At 41.4% G+C, this 23,822-nt stretch overlaps 1 protein-coding gene across 5 annotated transcripts in view; it reads left to right on the top strand.

Moving 5' to 3' along the window:
- The window catches only part of ATP2C1 (ATPase secretory pathway Ca2+ transporting 1), a 105,488-nt gene that overhangs the window by 4,344 nt on the left and 77,322 nt on the right, over positions 1-23,822 (top strand). The window contains exons 1-2 of one of the 5 annotated variants that reach the window (XM_037524404.2): positions 19,225-19,264; positions 19,572-19,750. The exons of 3 other annotated variants lie outside the window; for them this stretch is intronic. In XM_037524404.2, the coding sequence (XP_037380301.1) occupies positions 19,745-19,750 (6 nt within the window). In that variant the 5' untranslated portion in view covers positions 19,225-19,264; positions 19,572-19,744. Of the gene's footprint in view, positions 1-19,213; positions 19,265-19,571; positions 19,751-23,822 lie in introns of those variants that run through there. One more of the 5 variants, XM_054689114.1, reaches the window with a different exon arrangement.

Raw genomic sequence — 23,822 nt, 5'->3', positions numbered from 1 at the left:
AATCAACTTAGCAGTTCAAACCACAAACTTGAGTGTCACTTTGAACATTTTTTTTCTCTTTCTCACTCTCTTTTGCAATCCCATAATAAGTGCAGTCAAACTACTTCTGAAACAGTTCCTGAATTTTCCTCTTCACCTACCATCTCCTCTCGCTTGGGTGTGCCATGTTGCTCGTTTCTCTACAATCCAAGTTCCTGATAGTCAGAATCATCTTTTTTTAAGACAATTTTATTTTACTTGAATGCAGGAACACGACTGCTTAGCCCCAGTGTCAAGCACAGTGATGAGGTTCATAGTAGGATATAAATTTATATAACTGAATGAATGAATGTGGAGGTTGGGGAGTTCTGAGGTTGGGAGGCTGAGATGCTGTTATGTGGGTGAGGGTAAGTGATGATGAAAATAGTATTATCTTTAGTAAGCAGAGGCTGGTGAGAACTAGGGGAAATTGTGTAATTTATTTTACAGATAGAGAACCAGTCTCGGTGGTTAGGAGATTTGCCCAAGGTCACAAGATCATTGGAATCAGTGTGAGGATTAAAATTTGGCTCAACTGATTCTGCAACTCTTTCCAATATATACGTGCGTCTTAGCAGAGATGTAGAAAAGGGCAATATATGCACTGTGCAAAGAGGAAAGGACTCTGCGGGCTGGATCCAGAGTGGGAGGCCTGTAAGTTAAACAAGGAATGCCCCTTAATGAAAGATGGAGGCAGAGAAGCCTCCATCAGTCACTGACTGAGCAATGTTTGGGTCAACTGCATATTGCATGTGCGACAGCAATACCAATAGTGTATATTATACGGCCTAGGTGTGTTGAGGGCTATACCCTCTGGTTTGTGTAATTCCATCCTGTGACATTCACACGAGGAAGATGTGTAGTGATGCATTTCTTGCAATCCATTCCCAATGATAAGCAAAACTAAATGACGCATGACTGTATTTTGAGCTCTTGTCCCTCAGCTTATACTGCCCTTCATCTGCCTCATCCACTGAAATCTCTTCTTTTATGAGTCCTTCAATGAGGGATCAGATAAATGCAGTATGGCTAATTTAATAGGCAAGAATTGTGGATGATCTGTGCCTACAGTACCTTGTTTCTTGAATAGAAAGATTTCTGAACAAGAAATTCCATCTGTTGACCTGACATGTCTTGCCTATTAAACAGTGGAGAGAGGGTGGCCTTTGGAGTTGGGGCATGGATAATAGCCATCTATAATTTTGTTGGACGATGATACCATTAGACCCTTGAACTGGTATCATATTGTCTTCCAACAAAATTAAGCCACAGTTTTTTTTTAATTCCTTCTGTATTTTCCTTATCTGAAAGTACAATTATGTTACCACTGATTTCCTTATATAAATAAGGACACAAACGTTGACCTGAACAGGCCTGAATGCAGTGTTAATAGAACTGTGCTTTGTCATCTTGTTTTGTAGAATCCCTTGGATTATTTTTTTTAAAGACTTATTTATTTATGCAAGAACTGGGGTGCAAATCAGAGGTGTGTGGGGGGGGGGGTGAGAGGATTCACCAGAGGCAGAGTGGGAAACAGAACAGGCAGATTGACTGAAATACACTACTGAGGAGAGCAGCAGGTGAGGCAGGAGAGGTCTGCTGCGCCATTTGGGTCAGCTCCCTGGCCAGGGATCGAACCCAAACTGCAGTGGCTGCATAGTTTCATAATGCTGAGTCTTAACTCCTTGCACCACCAGGGAGGCCCACCCTTCAATTATTAAGCAAGTTTTTTTTCACATCTGTTGTGTGTGAAGCATTTTTATAGGTGATGAGAGCGTAAAATGAATTAGGTGGAGTGTAGCCCCTCTGTGATACTTAAAGTCTCAATGGGTAGAAAGAGCTATATACAAACATTTATAATATGAGGCAAAGCCTGTGGTCATAGCAGGTATATTTGGCTCAAGATCTGCTCTGACTAATCTGCTTAAAATGAGGAGCATGGTCTTTGGGGGCCAGGGAACCTCTACAGAAGCTGTATTTTAATTAAGGATTCGAACCAAATTTTGTTTAGGAGGCTGTTCCAAAGTTTTTCTTCAATGGTTTAAGAAAAGGTTTCTAGTGCAGACAGGATCACTGAATTTTTATTCCTGCTTTGTTACTTAATGAATGCTAACTTCCAAACTGGGTTGTTAGATACATTCTTGAATTTAATCAGAACCTTAGAAGCTTAGATCTTCATTTTGGCTCTTGTATCTGCTCTGAATAACAATATGAAAAGTAAAGATTCCCACGTGCTACATCACCCCCACAAAAACTCTTTCGAGATTTGGAACATTACATAAGGGTTTTTTGGGTTGCTGATGCAGGTTTTCTTCTCTAGGTAAAAGGATAGAAATTCCACTACAGCGTGGCTTAAGAAATAGAATTTTCACATCCTTAAAGTAAGTGAGCTGGTTATATTTTGAGAGTAAACCAAAGTTATCTCTTTTTAAAGGCCTCTTTAAAAAGTCATGAAATGGTATTGATAGTTCAAGTGACAGCTCAGGGGAGAACTAAAGATGTTTGCTCTGTGTCCTTGGGCTTGGGTAGAGAAAAGACTTTAATGCTTCAGAGGCAGGAGGGAAAAATGATCCCTATGGAATCTAAGATAGTGGGCAGAGATCCTGTGGAAGAACTTGTGTAATTATACATAGGTAACATTGACAGTTAAATTGCTGTGATAATATGAGATTGAATCTTAATATTCCTAACTATTAAATATGACATTAAAAGTTGAACTATTTTATCACAGTAATTATAACAGTCTCCTATATCTGAAGGGAGAAAAAAAATTTTAAGAGCTATATATTTACCCCAAAAAAGCCTTTAAATTTTCTCCATGTCTGAGTCTGCTTGCGCGGCTATAACAAATACCATAGGCCTAGTGGCTTAGAGACAACAGAAATTTATTCCTCCTAGTTTTGGAGGCTGAAAGTCCAAGATCAAGGGGTCAGCAGATTTGATGTTTGGTGAGAGCCCACTTCCTCGTGGGAGACCCTTACATTTTTTGGTTGTGCCCTTACATGGTGGAAAGTGACCAGAGAGTCTTCCAGATTCTTCTTTGGTCATGGCACAAATGCCACTTATGAGGCTATATCCTTATAACCTAATAAGTCATCAAGCATCCCCTCCTAATACTATCAGAGTGGGGGTTAGAATTTCAACAGATGAATTTTGGGGGGACACAAACATTCAGTCTGTGGTGCTCCATTACTTATAAGATGTCGAGAGTTATACCTGAGAGCTTGCACGAAGATGAATGTCTCATCATTACCCACTCTCATGGACTTCCCTCTCCCGCAACCTGTCTTCTTACTTGCATCCATCCTCCTCTTTAGACAGGGGCCTCAGAGTCATCTTTAGCACTTTCTACTCCCTCAGTCAATATCGAATCTATTACAAGTCCTTTTAATTCTACCCCTAAATATCCCTCCAATCAATCAGCCTGTTTCTCTCTCCCTCCACCCTCACCCACGAGGACTGTGCTGGTGTGGATATCGTGTTTTTACATTCCCTCATCTCTACAAAACGCCAATTTTTGCCTTCTGCTTTTGAGATATGCAACACTTAATTATAAACCAGGCTTTGTGTGAGATGATTTTGCCCAGCGGTAGGTGAATATAAGTGTTTTGAGCACACTTAAGGAGGCTAGGCTAAGCTAGGCTGTTTGGTAGGATAGGGATAGTAAATACATTTTTTTGAAGATTTATTTATTTATGCATACAAGAACTGGGGTACAGGCCAGAGGTGTGGGGATGAGAGGATTCACCAGAGATGGAGTGGGGAGAAGAACAGGAGGATCTACTGAAATATGCTGCTAAAAGGAGCAGCGGGCGAGCCAGGAGAGGTCTGCTGTGCCATGTGGGTAGCTCCCTGGCCAGGGATCAAACTCGTGCTGAAGTGGCTGCAGATAGCTTCATAGGTTGTGTCTTAACCCCATGCATCACCAGGGAGGCCCAGTAAATGCATTTTCAACTTACATTATTTTCAATTTATGAGGGGTTTATTGGGAGAATGGGAAGAACTTCCTTGACTTAGAATGGGGTTACTTCCCATTATGCCTATAGTTAAGTTGAAAATAGAGTAAATCGAAAATGCTGACTAGGAGCTGCCACTGGCTGCAGCTACCCACCATCGTACTAAAGGGTATCACGTCGTGATTCCTACGAAATACTTATGGCTTTCAGACCATCCTAAAGTCGAAAAATCTTATGTCACACCATCAGCTGAAAAATCAAGTCAAACCATCTTAAGTTTGGGGCTGTGTATCCTAATGAAGTCGTTGATGCACAGAGACACAGAAATTTCAGGTTATTTTGTGGCACTGTGTTTTCCCGCTTAATATCATCAAGCCTCTTTTACCTTCATCTATTCCTGCCCCCATTTAATGCCCACAATGGGCTCCTTATTTATGCTCCATTCTTTTTGTCTGCATCATCACAGCTGAGGAATGTCAGACAAGCCTGGGAGACACCTGGGCCCTGTCTGAACTGACATCTGAGATACTCCTAATCCCATCTTCTGCTTCTAAAAGCTTTCCTAATCTACTATGCCCAGATGCCTTTGAAACACAGAAGTTGGTGAATGGATGAACCCCCAAACCTTTGTCTTTGAATAAACATGTGAACTCAAATATAAGACCCTTTTTTTGGTGAAAAACAGTGTAGTTTTTTATGCGGCTCCCTAAATTGTCCATTCTATTCCACTTCTTTGTCTGCTATGTTTTATTTGCTAACTTTTGTTCAGAATGGAAAACATATTTTCTCACATTGTACAGACAGTTCTATGCCTTCGCAGAAAAAGAAATGAATTTCCCATATCAGTTGTGCTGCACATAATTGGCTGTAAAGAGAACAGGAAAGATGCAGGGATTCTTTCTTTCCTGCTCATCTTAAAGGCAACATACTAGTGAGTCTATTTTAAGAAATACAACTTGAGCTATGCATTCAACAATGAGGACATTTATGCTGCTGTAGCTAAAAGTTCTACTGCATTGCTGCTTCTAGGCCCCTTTGTTCTTTGCATGTGGGTCAGGACTATATTCAAATTTGTTTTTAATCTTGACAGAGAGCAGATTGGCTTCAGTTTGAGCTCTGGACCTTTGTCATATCAGCCTGAGTAGAGCCCAGTAAGAAGAAAAAATAAAAGAATAAGGAATTTAAAATTTGCATTAGGGCCTCCCCGGTGGCGCAGCGGTTGAGCGCTGGGTTGCGAAGCTGCTCGCGGCCTCTGCGGCGCCGGTTCGATCCCCAGCTGCTCCCCGGCCACCAGAGGAGGGTCCCACATGGTGCACAGACCTCTCCTGCCGCCCGCTGCTCCCCTCAGCAGTGTACTTCGGTCCTTCTGCCTGCTCTGCTCCCCGCTCTGGCTCTGGTGAATTCTCTCACCCTCCCGCGCTTCTGACTGTACCCAGTGCATGTATGGACAAAACAAACAAACAAATAAATAAATAAAAAAAAAAAAACATGCCTCTATTTAAAAAAAAAAATAAATAAAATTTGCATTAAATGCCTTCCATGAGCCAGGCACTCACAAGGCCCCTTACAGATGTTGCCATTTAATCTTCACAGTAACTTTGCAAAGTTGGTGGTATGACCCCTACTTTATGGATGAGAGAACTGAAGTTTGAAGAGGTGATATAAGTTGTTTCATAGCTCGTGTGTGACGGCAGTGAGTTTTCAGCTGCAGGTTTGTCTGTCTGATTCCAAAGTCTGATTCACTACCCCCTACTGAGACATCCCATAGATGGGGTCACTTTCTCTCTCCTTCCCCCTACCACCCCTTCATTTCTTTTCTTCCTGCTTTCCTTAACATCAGATCTTCTTTCATTTATTGAAGATAGAGGGCTTAAAAATAAAACTACTATAACTATTGTGCAGGGAAGACGCTTTAAATCCTTTTTGGAACAGGAATGTAGGTGGATTCCAGATTTTTGAAAGTTTTGGCAGTTATTCAAATATGTGGGGAACTTCTTTAAGAAAAAAGGTTATAAAATTATAAATATTAGAGACAAAGTGAATATTCATTTAGAACAGAGTAAGAAATTACAAATTTCAAGATCACATAATCCAGAGAAATAAGTGTTTCCTAACTAATTATCTGATATCACCTAAAATGTTTTGTTCACACATCTTTTGACGACAGGGTCTTTGATCATTTCTTCACATGACAGTACTTTTCTCTATAAAGAGATAATCACAAGAGAATTCAGATACTCTTCAAGCACAGTTAATTTATATGGACGTGTTTATTAGAGTCTAGAGTTCCATATCAGAGTCTAACTTCTGACTGTTTCCCCTTTGCTACCTACATGCTTCAGGTACTGGGACCCACAGGACACATTCATGTTACAATTTCAGACCTTGAGTTACTACAGTAGTAGTAGGAATATTTCTGGATGTCATTTCTTCACCAGGACAGCTGGCAATAATCTAACCATACATAGACATGACTGCAAAGCATGTTTATACAAGTCACCAAATTTAAACACAACCTAAACGTTTCCCCATCTCAACTTCAGTTAAGGCAGATTCCAAGTTTGCCCAGTGTCAGGTCAATGTTATGTGATAGACGAAGCTTGAAGGAGGAAAAGTCAGCAAAAAGAGCATTCCTAAAATCAACTGCAGGTAGAATATCTTTCGCAATTTTTACCAAACCATGAGATCATGAGAACATTGCTAGAGTCTCTGTCAGGGCCTTAAACGGAGCCACACAAGTGAAGGGACCCTGTGACTCATGCTTCATTGGTTTCCAAGAAAATTCAGCTTGGGAGGGATGTTATAAGAAGAGCAACAAAGTGTTATTCTATAAGGCCTCCCTGGTGGTGCAAGGGGTTGAGCACAGCACTGTGACACTATTGCAGTCTCTGTAGCATGAGTTCCATCCCAGACCCCAGGGAGGTGACAGCAGACCTTTCCTGTCTCTCCCGCTGCTCCCCTCAGCAGTGTATTTCAGTCACTCTGCCTGTTCTGTTCCCCAGTCTGTCTCTGGTGAATCCTCTCACCCCGCAACCCCTGCCCTTCTGGCCTGTACCCCAGTTCTTATATGCATAAATAAATAAATCTTAAAAAAATAAAGAATTTTTAAAGAAGTGTTATTCTACAGTAAATAGCACTATGGAGATGGGTATGTTCTGGTACTCCTAAAACTCAAATCCCCCTAATCCCTATCCCCGTTTACATTTGCAAAACACTGAATATTTGCAGCAGGATTACTTATAAATACAATAGCGCTAATATTGGTCTAATTAATATTAAATGCACTATTTACTCTCCTTCCAAACGAGTCACAATGCACATGGAGAAAAGAACATGTTATTGCTGTTAAAGACTACACAGTAGAAAACTGGAGCAGCGTTATAGAAAGTCTTTAAGAATTCATTAAGAGGGCCTCCCTGGTGGCGCAGCAGTTGAGCGCTGGGTTGCGATGCGGCCTCTGCGGCGCGGGTTCGATCCCCGGCTGCTCCCCGGCACCGGAGGAGGGTCCCACATGGCACGCAGACCTCTCGTGCCTCCCGCTGCTCCCCGCAGCAGTGTGCCTCGGGCCCTCTGCCTGCTCTGCTCCCCGCTCTGGCTCTGGTGAATTCTCTCACCCTCCCGTGCTTCTGACTGTACCCAGTGCACGTATAAACAAACAAATAAATAAAAAAAAGAATTCATTAAGATGTAATCAAGCTTTTGCAAACTCATCTGTTATTTGCAGTTATAACAGTTACTTTAACTTGTCTCTGGATACAATCACCTTTATGTTATATTTCTTTCCTGAGTTTTGCTGTAATATATTCCAGGGCCCAACTGTCCCTCTCATGTATATCCTCTTCTTAGCAGAAACTCTTGACTCCTTTATTCTTCTTCCTTTGTTCTTGCTATGAATAAATTCTTTAAAAAAGCTGTCCTTAGAAAAACATCCTTAAATGTAAGGCGTCCTTGTAACTGGGTCCTGTACAATTAATCTCATTATAATATTTACCACCAAGTTATGGATTAAAAGTACATCTTTTAAAAAGCTTTTGGTCCTATAGAACAAGTGCATAATTTACACTTAAATTATTCAAAGCAATTGAATAGTAAGACTAGTGTAAAACCCTGACTCACTAGTATTGAAAAACTACCCTTTTGCTCTGTCTCCAATATACAGTTACTGTATTAAGTACATTTATTATGTAAGTACATTCTGTACTTGCTTTCAGAGCCTCTGAAGTATTATATAGCTTTTCTGTTTTGTTTTAAAGGGATGAAGCTATTTCTCTAAGGACGACACTGTTTCAAGAGAATGGCATTTTCTATTTGTGAAGCTTTCCTTCCTTCCTCCTTCTAACTGGTGCAGCTAAAGTCTGATACACCTGGTCAAAGAAGCATTGTTCCAAAGGTCCTGATCTGGAATGCAAAAACAAAGACTGACTTCATAGCTGGGAACACAACTGGGGCTCCTCTGCCTGTGCCACTGCCACTGCCCTCTAACTTTGCTCTTTTCCCTTCCAGGGCCATGCTGATGGTCACGCTCAAAGCCACTTAAGAGGGAGAAGTTTGTTCTCTGTATGGTCTTTGTGGCCTTTCCCCTGGTCCTTTAAAATAACTGGCTTTGGGCCAATAGATATCTATCTGCTCAAAGAAATTCAAAGCCCTGTATGATTTAAGAATGTTGCAGGTTTCAAATACTGTTATACACTTTCACTCTGTTCTTTAGAATTGAGGATTATTAGCATGAACAAATTATTTTTTAGCTGAAAGTTTTATTGTATTTCATGTAAATCAGTGCTCAAACTTGAGCATGCATTGGAAATACCAGAAGGACTAGTTAAACTCCGAATCCAGGGCCCTACTTTCCAGAGTTGCTAATTAAGTAGATGGGAGTGTGGGGCCCCAGATTTTGCATTTCTAAAAAGTTCCCAGGTGGTAGGGGTCACAGCTTGAGAAAGTCTGATGTAGATTATTTGATGATGCAAATTTTCAAAATCAAAGCTGACCGGGGTTGTCAGACCTTCTCAAGAGCTCTAAACCATTTACAAGATGGAGAGTTGTTGGTGAAGCCAGGAGATAGTGATGAAGACTTAGTTTCATGGGTTCTTAATTGACTATTTTCAACCACAGCTGCCCCATGCCCAGTAGCATTGTTTAGTGTTTACTAATGCAGGAAATCATTAAACTGTGTCTTTTCTTGGAGAATATAATCTAATCTATGTCCTTATCTCTTTAATTCATTCTTTTGTAGCTGTTAACTGATTAAACTTATGGTAACAACTGAGAATTCTAATTGTTGATTTAAATTATGGAATACAAAGCAGGTGTAGTACTGTCTAAAGCCATTATGAAGTCTTAGCATTAAAAACGAAATCTCCCATTTTTTCCCTTGCTCCTGCTATGGTTAATATGTAAATATAAAGGACTCAGAACAAAGAAAAATTTTACCACTTGGAAAAATAAAATCAGTATTCCTAATACTCTTTAGTGGTAGCAGATTCTAGAGCATGTGCTTAGCATGTATTCTGTTGATTTTTCAATAACGCATGTTAATGAACATACCTGGATTTACCTATGCAATAATCTCTCATGCCTGCCTCTGGTTATTTACTCATAAGGTCACACTCCATTTATAGCAGTTTTTTAACTCTGAGAAGATAAACCCAGAGAAATTTAGAATAACTTCAGCTTGGAGCAGGATTTCCCCAATGATGGGTGTCCAAAGGTTACATAAGAACAAGTGAATAAATGTAGACAATGACCAAGGGTGATTTAAAATCAAGCAAGTCCTTATTAATGAATACATCCTTGACTGTCACCAAATGGGCTATGGGGTAGTTATCTTAGGGCAAGGAATTCATGGCTATCAAGGTTGCAGGGTGTCCCGCTGAGTCAAAAGATGCAAGAATTTAGCAGAACTAAATGATAACTATAGAGTGTAACTCAACAACAGGGCAGCTTCTTATATAGTCTCTGCTGGGTCATTGTGGAAGTGTTAGGAGAACTGAGGCCAAAATGGATATTCAACTCCTGGCTTTGACATTGAATAGTGAGAAGTTCTGGTGCAAGGAGCTTCATTTGTGTCAGTTCCAACTTGGTCAGCTATAAAAAGCAATTAAAAGATGTGGTGTACTTAACTAATATGGCTGTGAGGTTGACTTTTAATTATGGATCTGGAAGTGCTCTGTCAACTGAAAAACCCCAAACGCATGTAGTTTGGGCCACTGTTCAGTGACAATTGATCCTCATTTCCCTAAAAGCAATATCATTTCTATAATCAAGAGTGCAATGTTGGCATCTTTATCTTTTCAAACATTTTTCCTGGTAAAAATGGACAATTTGATTTTTAAAAATAGCTTTTTATTTTTATTTATTTTTAAAGATTTATTTCTTCATGTATACAAGAGCTGGGGTGTAGACCAGAGGTACAGGCGGGATGTGTGTGTGAGAGGATTCACCGGAGACAAAGTGGGGGACAGAACAGGCATATCTACTGAAATGCACTGCTGAGGGGAGCAGTGGCAGTGGATGAGACAGGAGAGGTCTGCTGCACCATGTGGGTCAGCTCCCTGGCCAGTGATAGAACTTGTGCTACAGTGGCTGCCGATAGCTTCATCGTGCTGAGACTTAACTCCACCAGGGTGGACCTGCATAGCTTTTTTTTTTTTCCCCTAGCTCATCTTTGTATTTTATTTATTTTTTACTTTTTAAAAATATTTTATGTTATATAATTCTTACATCATTTTTCATTTTTGCACAATGTATGCATTTTCATTTTGGTTATATTCCCCATACAATTGTACCCCTCCTTATTTTCACCCTAATCCTTCCTCTCCTCGCCTCCGCCCCATCATACCTTTTTAATTGCTCTAAAATCAAACAAGAGAAACAACTTGGGGCCTCCCTGGTGGCACAGGGGTTAAGGCGCAAACTATGAAGTAATCCGCAGCCACTGCAGCAGGAGTTCGATTTCCGGCCCGCCAGGGAGAAATCCACATGGCGGGACAGAACTCTCCTGTCTTGCCCGCTGCTCCCCTCAGCAGTGTATTTCAGTCTGTCTGCCTGTTCTGTTCCCCACTCTGTTTCTGGTGAGTCCTCTCACCCCCCATGTCTCTGGCCTGTACCCCAGCTCTTGTGTAAAAATAAATAAATCTTAAAAAAAAAAAAGAGAGAAACAACTTGATGACTCTCATAGTAATAAATATCTTTGTTAAGTTTGTTAGGAAAGGGCTGTCATACTTTAGGAAGGTGTAAACTATCTCATTTTAGCAATTTCTGTCACAAGAGTCATCAGTTGGAGAATTAAACAAAAAAGTTGAGGACACACAACATCAGAAAGTAAACTTCTAAAATCGAACTAGTTTTGAAGATTAAAGTGCAGTTACATAATTTAAAAATACTCCTAATTAGTAATAAGAAAAACTCATCAAAGGAGCTTCTGAAATTAGTAGTCAACTTTTCACTTTATATACAAATATGGAAATAATTTAAAAAACAGACTTTCCCTGTTCAGTCTCTGACATATTTTATCACTTCCCATTGATAAACATTGCCTTTAGAATTGTAAGTAATTTAATATTTTCCATTTGGATATGTCATATTATGTTAAACTTTGAACTTTGAACTTTTATAGGAGTAGTCAACACATCAACCTACTTATCTAAACCATTTTTTCTTAAGACTCTACCAATTACGATGCTTCTAGCTGCAAGTAACAGAAAATAGAATTTGTTTATTATCTCACATTAAAGTAAGTCCTGTTGTAGACAAGCTCCAGGGTTGGTTGATTTATTATCTTAATTATGTTTTAAAGAACTTGGCATCCTCTCATCACTACTTTGCCATCCTTGGTATTGGTTTTTTCATGAGGAATGAAGGGAGGAAGGGGTAAGATGGCTGCAGTGCTTCCAGGCATCCAGAATTATGGTGAAGAAAGGCGTTTTTAAAAAAATATTTATTTATTTATGCATACAAGATCTGGGGTACAGGCCAGAGGTATGTGGTAGGGGGAGGTGAGAGGATTCACCAGAGACAGAATGGGGAACAGAACAGGTAGACTGACTGAAATACACTGCTGAGGGGAGCAGTGGGTGAGTCAGGGGAGGTCTGCTGCGCAGAATTATGGGAAGGAAAGTTTTATTAAAATACAAATGGTGGAGGACAACCCCCAGAATTTCTGACTCAATAGGTCTAGGTGGGATCTGAGAATTTACATTTCTAATAAGGTCCCAAGAGATAATGCTGCTGGTAGTCCAGGCCACACTTGGAGAAACACCAACTTAGACTAATGATCCTGGAGAAGAATGAATGTTTGGGGATCACTGCTAATGTTCATTCCAAGAGGTGTTTTTATTAGCTGGAATAAAAGAGACTTCTCTTTACTCTCCTCATAGAGCCTGATGCTGTTTCTACTTTGTCTACTTCCTGTTAAATGCTCACTTGGAATACCAAAATTCCTAGTAGTTGATGTAGCTGTTTCTTAGAAAATAATTCTGCATTCAGCTGTTTGAATTGGGGACTGGTTTGGGCCAGTCCTAAATTTGTACTTCAGCTTATTTGCTCCTGACCTGGAGAAAACTTTTTGCTTTTTCTTTCCAGAATCCCCATTATCCTAATCCCCTACATATAAGATATTTGGTAATATTAAATTATTCTTAATATCATCTGAAATAGGCTACATAAACATTATCTTTTATGAAGCAAAAATAAAGTTGCCTAAAGATACATGTCAATGATGTTAACCTCATTTTCCACCTGATCTTTATTTGTAGTGTTGAATACTCTAACCTAAAGATTGAACGATTTGGTTGTGTTGCAAAAACTCCTTCCTGCCAATTTGTAATTCCCCTTCTCTATCACGTATCTTGCAAACCATCTTTTTTTTTTTTAAGATTTATTTATTTATGCATAGAAGAGCTAGGGTGTAAGCGGGTGTGTGTGTAAGAGGTTTCACCAGAGCGAATGGGGAGCAGAACACGAGGATCCACTGAAATACACTGCTGAGGGGAGCAGTGGGCAAGGCAGGAGAGGTCTGCTGTGCCATGTGGGTGGCTCCCTGGCCAGACAGGATCTAACTAATGCCACAATGGCTGGTGATAGCTTGACAGCGCTGTCTTTAACCCTTGCACCACCAGGGAGGCCCGCAAACCATCTTTTTGGTGTGGGTTTCCTGTTTTGTGTGGCATGGACGCTAGGACTCTGGTTTGTTTGCATGAATATTCAGAGCTAAGCTTCAGGATTTGCACACAGCTTTGGGCAATTTCTTTACTGTGGATCTCCCCTAATTTTTTATTATAATGACATTTTTGTGCCGTTTTCTCACAATAGGAAGCACAGTAAAGAGAGATGATTTCTGTAGGGGGCCTGGAAGGACATGGGACAAGTTTAGGCAAAGATGCAAACTTTGCAAAACATATTTCAAATCTTGAAAATGGTTGGGTAGAATACTTTTAAGAGCAAAATGGACCATTTTGGAGGTCTGAGGAAATACCAACCTTCCCAAAACACTCTCAAACCCCAGTGTGCAGCAGAGGAACGGGAGATTGAAAATGTTTCTGATGTGAAATTGAGAAAACATTTCAATGGAGTGAGGAGGCCAAGGCTATTACTGCAAACACAGCAGGGGACAGTAGACATGCTCTGGGCTCTGATAGTTTCAGCTATTTATGACAACCAACCCATCACAAGGCTTTCAAAGTTATTAGAAGATACTGGTCAGTAGCAATTTAACTCACCAAGCTATTATACCCAGTCTCCTACTTGTCTTCTCCAAGAATTACGACTAGATTCTTTGATCCCTGAATTAATATCTGAAGACTATGTTGGAAATTATAACACTTTGACTTTGTCAGGCACTGATACGCTATCATAAAAGACAAAGCACAAGCTCAGTTGAAGTTTCCTATGTGCGTGGAAGCAACCACCTCAACATTGTTATCTTTTCATTTTAAATGGTTAACTAGGCTCAAAACCTGCCTGTGAAATTTCATCTCTTCTGGGCAGTGCTTAACATTTAACACTTTTGCGATGTTCAGGGCTTATTCTGGTTCAGATCTACTTGTCCTAGCTAACCCCTTTGTGGTTTGAGATGCAAGTTCATTTTAAAACCTTTGAAAATCCCTTAATTCTTCTTTGCATTGCAGGAAAGCAAAAGCTCATGTTTTGCTTTGATCATAGGAAGCAAGTAGAAAAGTCAAAGGTGGGATTGTTTATTCATCCCACAACAAATATTTGTGATGACCATTTCCCTGATTACTCATTATGTCTTTATTCCATATTTATTACAGACAAAATGTTTTGGGACCAGAGATGAATTATGCCAGTTTGGAAACTAAATCGAGTATCTTTTAAATGTGTGCTTTAAATTCTCAAAACAAATCTTGGGGTGATTGTGAAATAGAATATTGCATATCTGTTTTCTACGAAAGTAATGAAATCTGGAGTTGATTTTTGGATATGGGACTCACACTTTGCTTTCCCTCCCTCCATTTTTTATCCTCAACCTGTACACACTCCCCTCTCCTTCCCTTCCCCCCTTAACCTTACCTCGAGCCTAGAAGATGGGTAGTAAATACCAGAGATCCCAAATATCACCACAGGTTCAGAAACTGCTGAATGGGGAAACTCATTCATATTTGAAATAAACAATAAAAACTAAGTAAGTATATTTGAAATTCTCCCACTTTTGCTCAGTTTATCAACTGATGGTTAGAAAACTAGCAAGTGTAGAAGCTGTACTGTAGGAATATCGTGGGCTAGTGAAATACTTGTACTTGAGTAATTGTGTTATTAAAACCGACCAACACAGGTAGTTCATTTTTGAGTCGATCTGATTTATTTATTTATTTATTTATTTATTTATTTATTTATGCATACAAGAACTGGGGTGTAGGCCAGAGGTGCGGAGGTGTTTGTGTGTGTGTGAGTGTGAGAGAGGACTCACCAAAGACAGAGTAGGGAGCAGAAAAGGTGAATCTACTGAAATACACTGCTGAGGGGAATGGCAGGGGAGACAGGAGAGGTCTGCTGAGCCCTGTGGGTAGCTCTCTGGCAGTGGCTGATAGCTTGATAGTGCTTTGACTTTAACCCCTGCACCACCAGGAAGGTCCATCTATTTGATTTTTATTCTTGATTTCAATTTTTACTCTTTTAACACTGCTAAGACACAGAGCTAAGGAGTTTACAGTAATTCTTGCAGGTGGTTGCTAGACACTCATTTTATGACACTTCTTGCAATAAGACAGTATTTCCCTAAACTTGCCGCTTAGCAAGTTACCCAATAGGAGAAAAATTAAATTAGCAAAGAAAGTCATTATACTAATAGACTGAGAGTCATAGGATCATTGCATGAAGCAAAAAAAAAAAAAAAAAAAGTGGTGTATAGTCACAATGGAATACTACTCAGCTGTTGGAGAGGGATGAACTCTTGACATCTGTGATAACATGGATGTAACTAGAGAGGATTATGCTAAGGAAAATAAGTCTAAAGGAGAAAGACAAATATTGACTGTTTTACTTATATGTGGAATATAGAGAAATGAAACAAAGGGTCAGACAAAACTAAACCAATAATAAAATCTAGAGATCTGACTGTGGAGTTGAGGCTACAGGGAGGAGGAGAGAAGGTAGGAGGAGATGGCACAAGGGACTCTATGGTGGGGCCTCCCCGGTGGCGCAGCGGTTGAGCGCTGGGTTGCAAAGCTGCCCGCAACCTCTGCGGTGCCTGTTCAATCCCTGGCTGCTCCCCGGCCACCGGAGGAGGGTCCCACATGGCGCGCAGACCTCTCCTGCCACCCGCTGCTCCCCTCAGCAGTGTGCTTTGGTCCCTCTGCCTGCTCTGCTCCCCGCTCTGGCTCTGGTGAATTCTCTCACCCTCCTGCACTTCTGACTGTACCCAGTGCTTGTATAAATAAAAAAACAACAACAACAACAAAAAAAACACAAAAAAAATAAGGGACTCTATGGTGGAGGACCAAGGGTGCCTTGGTGGTAGGTGTTGTGTGGGGACAAGCATCTCAGGATGTGTGATCCTAAGCCTTCGAATCACAAGTGGTATTGTAAGCTATGTCACCTCAGTTGAAAGAAAAAGAGAAAAGATACACTATATAAAATTTAAAAATGGCAAAAAAGAAAAAAAAAGCACTTGGTAAAATAATAAAAACTTTTACTGAACTAGAAAGAAAAAAGGAAAACAGAAGAAAAATATTCCTGTTGTTCTCTTAGAGTAGGTTAGCTTATAAAAATAAAGTGTTGTGTCTAATATAGCCTTTTAAAATAATCCAATTAAAAAATAATGACTACCTCTTGCTAGCAGCCAGACAAGATTCCTTAACTATTAACCTTTGGTGCAGAAAACAATGTCAAAACAGTCTTGAAAATAATTTATTTTATCTGAGGAAGGGCTTACAAATACCTTTCCTAAGTTTATTTTTAAATCCTAAAAAGTCACATATTTATCATTTAGGTTTATAAAAATGTCAGCAATCAAATTTGATATTAAAACAAGGTGTCTCACATTCTTTGTGTAATTAGGCACAGTGTAAGTAAAATTAGAACATGGTGACTGACTATTCTTTCTCAATCTTCCCTACCTGTACTATTTTCTCTAAAGATGCCTGACAAATTCCCCCTCCAATGTGCATAACTGACCACTTCTTGCATCAGATATTTTTAATTTTGTAGATTAAACATTTAGAACAAAATGAGAGTTGAGGCTTTTTTTAGAGCATTGATTTTTAAAGAAATAAGCGGTAACTTATACATTACACATTTCATACCATCACTATCATTCTAGGTAGTTAGTACTTTTGCTTGTTTCTCTGTATAATAATCTTATACCTTTATAGCGTTTAAATTACAACCTCTCTTCACTTTATCAGATCCCCATACTCTGAGGGATTTGGAGACATATGCCCATATCTATAAACTATAATATATAGTATGTATGTGTATACGTGGATATATATCCACACATCTATGTAAATGCATGTGTTTGCATGTAAAGTGGTATACATATATTTTAGTTCCCTTTCCTTTAGATGAGATGGAGCTGCTATACAAAACTCTTGTGTCAGGTTAGCCAGTCAGAGGTAACGCTGGGAGAACAAAGTGGATTTCTGAAATTTGTTGTTCAAGCATTCCCTACTGCTATGGCTTAAACAGTATTAATCATGCTCTCTTTTAAAAACACAGGAAGTCTAATTGGTGCTATCATCTTGGTTAGAAAAGATGATCAGGCATAGGAGAGGAAAATGGCTCTGTAGGGGTATGTTGATGAGTTTCAAGAATCAGAAAAGTGCTTCAATCAGCTATCCTTTAAGGTTTTTTCTGCTCCCAAGTCTAGGAATTTGTGAGATTACAAACTGGTTTAAGAATGGAGCATGTAACAATTCTTCTGCATAGAGCTGGTTTTATCCAGTTTCTTTTTCGATTTAACAATAGGAACAATGGCTTTCACAGTTAAGGCAACCAAAAATCAGTGTAAGCTACAATAGGTGTAAGCCATGGAGTGGTAAGTCTTCGCAGGGGAGTGAATTGTGGATTCAGTGTTAATGTGGAGTACTGCAGTGCTTAACAGACTACCATGGAAAAATGCCTTAGGTAAAACGCTTGAGCTAATTAAAATAATCCAACAGCAAATTCTGTGCAGTGAAATTACCCTCTATTTTTGTCATATCATATTAATGTCAAATGTCTATCATGAATATTTACTTTAGATGGTTTCTTTTTATGATGCTGCTGAAATGTCACGATCCAATAAGTAACAAATAATGATTACAAAATCGTCAGCAAGAGATAGCACACTCACTGTTGTACAAATCACAGGCTTCTAACTCTCCTGGGTACAAGATCATTAAGCAAGCAAGTTAAAGGAGGGTGGGTCACAGACACCTAACTCATGAGACTAGAAATCCGTCACCCTGATTTTGTTCTACTTTTGAAATTTACAAGTGACCTGGCTGAATAAAATCCAAATGTCTCTTCTAAGGAAAGTAAATTGAGAAAGCTGCCCAAGATTTTTGATCTTGGACCGAGTAGTTTTCACTTATTTGGAACCAAACAATATGAAAACAGGCAACCGACCCATTTGTTTATTTTGACCCTAAACCTGTGGTCAGAGAGCATATTGGGCTATGTTACAGGGCCCCAGGAGAGGGGCCCATTTTAAAAATGGGTTTAAGAGCTGACAGAAAAACACCTCCAGGACTTTTGAGATCTTTGGAGGATGCGCTCGAGCTGGGCACGCCTCGCCCTGCCCTCTAGTGGAACTGGAGGCGAGAGCACTTCGGCTCAAGGTTTCTTGTCAGGCTTAGCAAGGCTGCGTGCAATCAATTTCACCAGATGTCGCTTATTCGGGGACTGGGTTTGAAATATTCAAGTGGCAAAAGATACAGCCGGTGGCCGAAGGTGGGGGCCGCTTGCAGCACCCATGCCTGGGCGCTCGGCTTCTAGCTGTGTCCACCTGTCGGGTGCGCCCCACTTCTGTCCACCTGTCGGGTGCGACCCACTTGAACGGAAAAGGTGGACCGGGCTCTCGGAGGCCGACCCCCGCCCAGGCGCAGAGCCCGCCGGGGACCCCGACTCTGGGAGGTCGCCCCGCGAAGCCCCGCTCCGGCCGGGGGCACCCGCAGGCCCGGCCGCGAGGTCCCGCGGAGAACACGGGCACCCGCTCCCGCCCGCCCCTGCCCCTGCCCCCGGCGGCTTCCACGTCGCCCGCCGAGATTGTGACGGCCGCCCCGACGGGAGGGGCTTCCACCGTCGCCCCGGGGGGGCTGCTCCAACACCGGGGACGCGGCCATGACCGCCGGCCCGCTCGGCCCGACCCCGCGGCTGCCTCCCGAGGATGCGCGGCCGGCGCGGGGGAGCGGGCGGGTGTCTGACCCTCGCGCCCAGCGGGTGCGTAGAAACGGGGGGGGGGCCCGGCCCCGGGTCAGAGCGCAGTCCCCGGCGGGGCGGGGGGCCGGGCGGCGGCTGAGGCGCCGGGGCGGCCGCCCCGCCGCGGCCGGGCCCCGCCGCCATTTCCGCCTCCCCCGGCCGGCGCGCCAGTGCGCGTGCGCGCGCGCCCCTCGCGGCGGAAGTGGTGGCGACAAAGCTCGGCCGCGGCGGGCCCGGGAGTGCGGGGCGCGCCGGGGCGGCGGGCGGCGGGGAGGGGCGGAGCGCGGGAGGCGGAGGCAGGAGCAGACCAGCGCGGCCGCGCGGAGCGGGCGGGCGGACCGTCACGGGCCCCTCACCTCCTCTTTCCCCTCCCCGCCCGCCCTCCCGCTCGCTCCTCCCGCGCGCCGGGAGCCGGCTCCCACCTGGCCCCGCGGGTGAGTCCCCAAAGCCGGGAGGAAGGGGCGCCGGGGCTCGGGGGGGGGGGCACCGGTGTTCCCTCCAGCGCCCCATTTCCAGAAACTTCCAGGTGCTGAGGGAGGGGGCGTCCGGGGGTCCCCTGGCTCGGGGTGGGGGTGCCTCTAGGGCGCCGCCCCACCGGCTGGAGCTGGGGGTGTTGCGGGTGGCCGAGGGTCGGGGTCGCGGGATCTGGGGGGGCTTGGGAGGTGGCGGGGGGCTGGGGGCTGGGGGCTCCCTCCTCGCCCCCGCTCTCGTCAGCGTCGCTTCTCCTGGTTTCTCTTGCAGATGCTGCTGCTAGGGGTGGTGGGAGCAGCCGTGGGACGTGTGGCCGGGAGCGGGGGTGACAGCCTGGGATTCCGGGGGCTCTGTTCCTTCTCCTCCTCTCTCTATCCCCAGTGTGGCCGCGGCTGGCACTAAAGACTTTGTAGCCATCAACCCAAGTGCAGTTTCCATGGAAGATGAAGGTAAAGGCCCCTGGCAGATGGGTTGCAGCGCGGAGTTGAGGGTGTGGTGGTTGGCTTTTTAAGTTCTTTCTTTTTTTTCCACCTTTTTATTTTCTCGATGTTATTTTTCCCTTGGAACGTGAAGTGTCCTTTTTAGGATCTCTCGTTTGCATGTTGGCAATATAGGGCACTTGGAAATGAAGGTTCTGTGGGTTCACCGAGCTTGATTCTGCTTTCCTGAGGAACCTGGTGGCTTCAGCTTGGGGAAGGGAAGGGAAGTTTTCATTTCCGATAGCATCGACGCTTGTTGAAAGAGCTATTGGAGAAGAATCACTCGAGGGGAAGTGGACATGGGAGGGAAGGGGAGGCACTGCATCTTGTGACATTTGCATATCAAGCCCTGATGTGGTCTGTGACTGCCTTCGTATACAAGGAAAAAAAAATCGTTTTAAATGCAGCTTTGGGGGAAAAAAAACACAAAATAAAACTCGTTGCTTTCGGTTATAAGAAACAATCCCGAATTTAACAAAATCCTTTGAGGTGATTTCCTTAAAGTTGATTATTTCAAACCATGATTTGGGAGATTGACAGTGGAACCTGTTTGTTCACTTTACACTTTTGGATGCACTAGATTAGCATTCACATGTTGCTTAATTTTTTGGGCCTCATTTAAATAATGAATGCTTTTCATACACAACACGTTATTTAAGTCGTTGACCAACTCTTGAATAAGTGATTTTCCCCCTCCTGAAACAATCAGAGTTATTCTTTGGATTGACTACTGACTTGTTTGATAGTGTGATAATTATTTTAAGGGGTTGCAAGATGTTAAAAAGATACTTACAAATTACAATTTGTCCGCTTGTATCTTTGGTTTTTAAATTCAGTGTCTGGTAAACAGGAACTGCAATTGGGCTTGCCGAAAGCTTTTAATTGTTGAGAATATAAGCTTGATTGTCCTAAGTAGGACTAGTAAATTTAAAATAGATATTGCTTATATGCAGTCATCTGTTTTGCTATCTGAGACCCTTGAGATATGTGGAAAATGTGATGAGAGCCACAATTATATTGCTTAGTTTTACTCTGGATGAATAATTGCTGGAAGACATTTTCTGAAATCCTGAAGTATGTAACTGCAGAGGAGTTACACTATCTAATTGGGTCTTCAGAAACAGCATTTGAAAGCAGTAATGATAATGTTTTTGTTTGGTGGTATGGAACATTACTTTTCTGGGTCTTTTTCCTCTTTGTCCTTTAGTTAACAGATTTAAGAAAGGCAATTTTTTTTTTCTGCAGAAGAGACAATACCAAATGCATTCATATACCTGTTTCTTTGTAGTTGCATCTCAAATAACATTTGAAACTTGAGCTGCTTTCAGAATGTTTCCAGATTTAAGAGTGGCCTAAAGTAGGTGGATTCTTAGATGTACCTTTTGTTTCTTGATCTCTGGAAAAAGAGCATGACTAAAAGCTGACTCTCATATTGCTGATTGAGGTGGGAGGGAGTGATTGTGAGACGGGAGCATGGTGCATGCTTGAGTGGTGTCTGACTGAGCCTCTGTATTTTATGGTCAAATAATGATTTGGCTTCATAGTAAAAGATGATACAATTCTTAAAGACTTGGGGGAGAGGTTTCTACTCCATATTAATCAAGAGGCTATTTTTGTCATTTGCTCATTACTATATCATTTTTTCTTTTTTCATAATTAAACATTTAGGGAAGAATTTGTATGTGGGCTAGACATTTTCAAAAGTGATTCACCGTTTTGAAATACATATATTAATATTTTCTATTTTATAACTAGCATTCTCCTTTCGCATGGTATGTTATCTTAGAAGTGGAGGAACAATGGATTTAAATCATGCCTTGACCACTAAAAATTATGTGATTTTAAGCAAATTACCTCTCTGAGCCTTTGCTCACTTCTAAATTGGGATTGATAATACTTGCATTACATAGTTAAGAGGGTTAAGGGAGAAACCCTGTGTAAATTCTCTTGCTTTAAGAGCATGTGATGTGGATGTGGAGTCAGACAATCTGATTTGAATGCTGTGTTTAATTAAAGTTTTTCATCTCAACAATAAGAACATTACTAGGGCCTACTGTAAGAGGTTATAAGCATTTAGAACTGTATCTGGTATATAGTATACAGTAAGCACCCAATAAAGGTTTCTTGTAAATAGCCTAGCCTGTGTTTGCATACCAGTATGCCACCTGGTATTAATGTTTTGGCAGTTGAATGTTGAAAGGGGGAACAGTAAGTTGCCAAAATGCTGTTTGAAGTTGTCAGTATTGGTGAGGTAAATATTGGTTAAGTAAGGAATATTCTGTGGTGTTAGGCCTTTAAGGCCATAGAGAGATTTGGTGCTCTCCCTTGAGCCAGGGACAGTGTAGTAAGAGACAGGTTTGGATTTGAATCCTGAGGGTAATTTTTTTACTTTCCTAGATGTGTTACTGTGCTTTTCAGCTTTCAAGTTTTCTCATCTATAAATGGGATTATGCCCTCTTGGAGGACTAGTGTGAGGAATTAATGAAGCCTGGTATGCTAACTGCCCGGAAAAGTGGTGGACACACAGCATGCATGTCCTATTGAGTGATTGCTGTGTTCCCCAGAAACAGAATACTCCAGAAGGTAGTTAGATAAATTATATCTCTAGGTGTCTGCAGGGTGGAATTGATAATGGTTCCCTGGAGTGTTCGCATGAAGTTTCTTTGCTATTGTACTCTGCAGTGGTTCTTGGAGGGAATGACTTCATCTATGTGGTTTATTTCAGCAGTGGTGGCATTTTCTTTCCCTTTTTTTTTTTTTTAAAGATTTATTAATGCATACAAGAGCTGGAGTGTAGGCCAGAGGTGTGGGAAGGGTGAGAGGACTCCCCAGATACAGAGTGGGTAGCAGAACAGGTGGATTGACTGAAATGCACTGCTGAGGGGAGCAGCAGGCGAAATAGGAGAGGTCTGCAGCACCATGTGGGTCAAGCCCCCTGGCCAGGGATGAAACTCCTGCTGCAGTGACTGTGGATAGCTTCAGCGTGCTGAGACTTAACCCATTGTACCACTAGGGAGGCCAGTCGTGGCATTTTCTTTTCGACTTCAGTTTCACTTCTAGACCTTTCTCAGTTGGTCCACTTAAACTTTATCAGGATTATGTGACCAGTTTTTGTCCTTGGCTTCCAGAATCTTTCATGAATAGTGCCCATTAGGAGATTTCATTGCGTTAATTTCCTGGAATTTCAAGAACTGGTCCAAAACTTACATTTATGGGTTAGGATTTTATCCACATCATTTGAAATTACTTTTTGCATGTTTGTCACAAATCTGAACAGATTTCACTTTAGGAATCTTGAGATGCACAGTAAAAGATAACCAACTCTTTTACTGATTTTAAAAATTGATCATTGGTATGTTTAAAGGGAAATGAAAAGATATTTCTAGCTAAAGAATTTTTCAAAGTTTCTCCTTCCCTATGGTGGATTTTTTCCTTTGGAGTAAATTTGGCCTTCCCCATAGAAAAACCATTATAAATTTAATGCATTTTAAACAATTTAATTCAGCCTTAAATGTTTCAATGACTAGTGGCTAGAACAGAAATAATTTTTAAGATTTTTCAGACATGCTTAATTTGAGGTTATAGCAGCGCTAATAGGTCAAGAATAAATTCCTCTGGTCTCTTTGGAGAGAATTTGAAAATGATAATGTATTTACACATTTTGAAATAATTTCTTATTCAAATTCAAACTGTTAATCATAAAGGAATGTTTCAAGAAAAGTTTGGGGAAAAAGGGACCAGAAACTATCTTAATTGTATTTCTTTAAAGAAAAAGAGGCAACCAGGTTATAAAAGTATTTTTTGTATTGTTCAGGTGTGGAAAATATAATTTACTTTATTTGCAGATTTATAAAAAAGATAATCAGTTTTTCTAGAGAAGAATTAGAACTAAAAGATGATGTGACAGCATTTTATAAATTAGTAGTTTTTAATCCAGAGGAAGGATACTGCACAGATTATTGTAAGCAATAGGCTTTTTTTAAAAATTAATTAATTAATTAATTTATTTAAGATTTATTTTTATTTATTTATACAAGCACTG

This window comes from Talpa occidentalis, unplaced genomic scaffold, assembly GCF_014898055.3.
Source record: "Talpa occidentalis isolate TD23 unplaced genomic scaffold, MPIMG_talOcc4v2.1 talOcc4.10, whole genome shotgun sequence".
NCBI lineage: Eukaryota > Metazoa > Chordata > Mammalia > Eulipotyphla > Talpidae > Talpa > Talpa occidentalis.
This window is presented reverse-complemented; position numbering and strand designations above follow the sequence as displayed.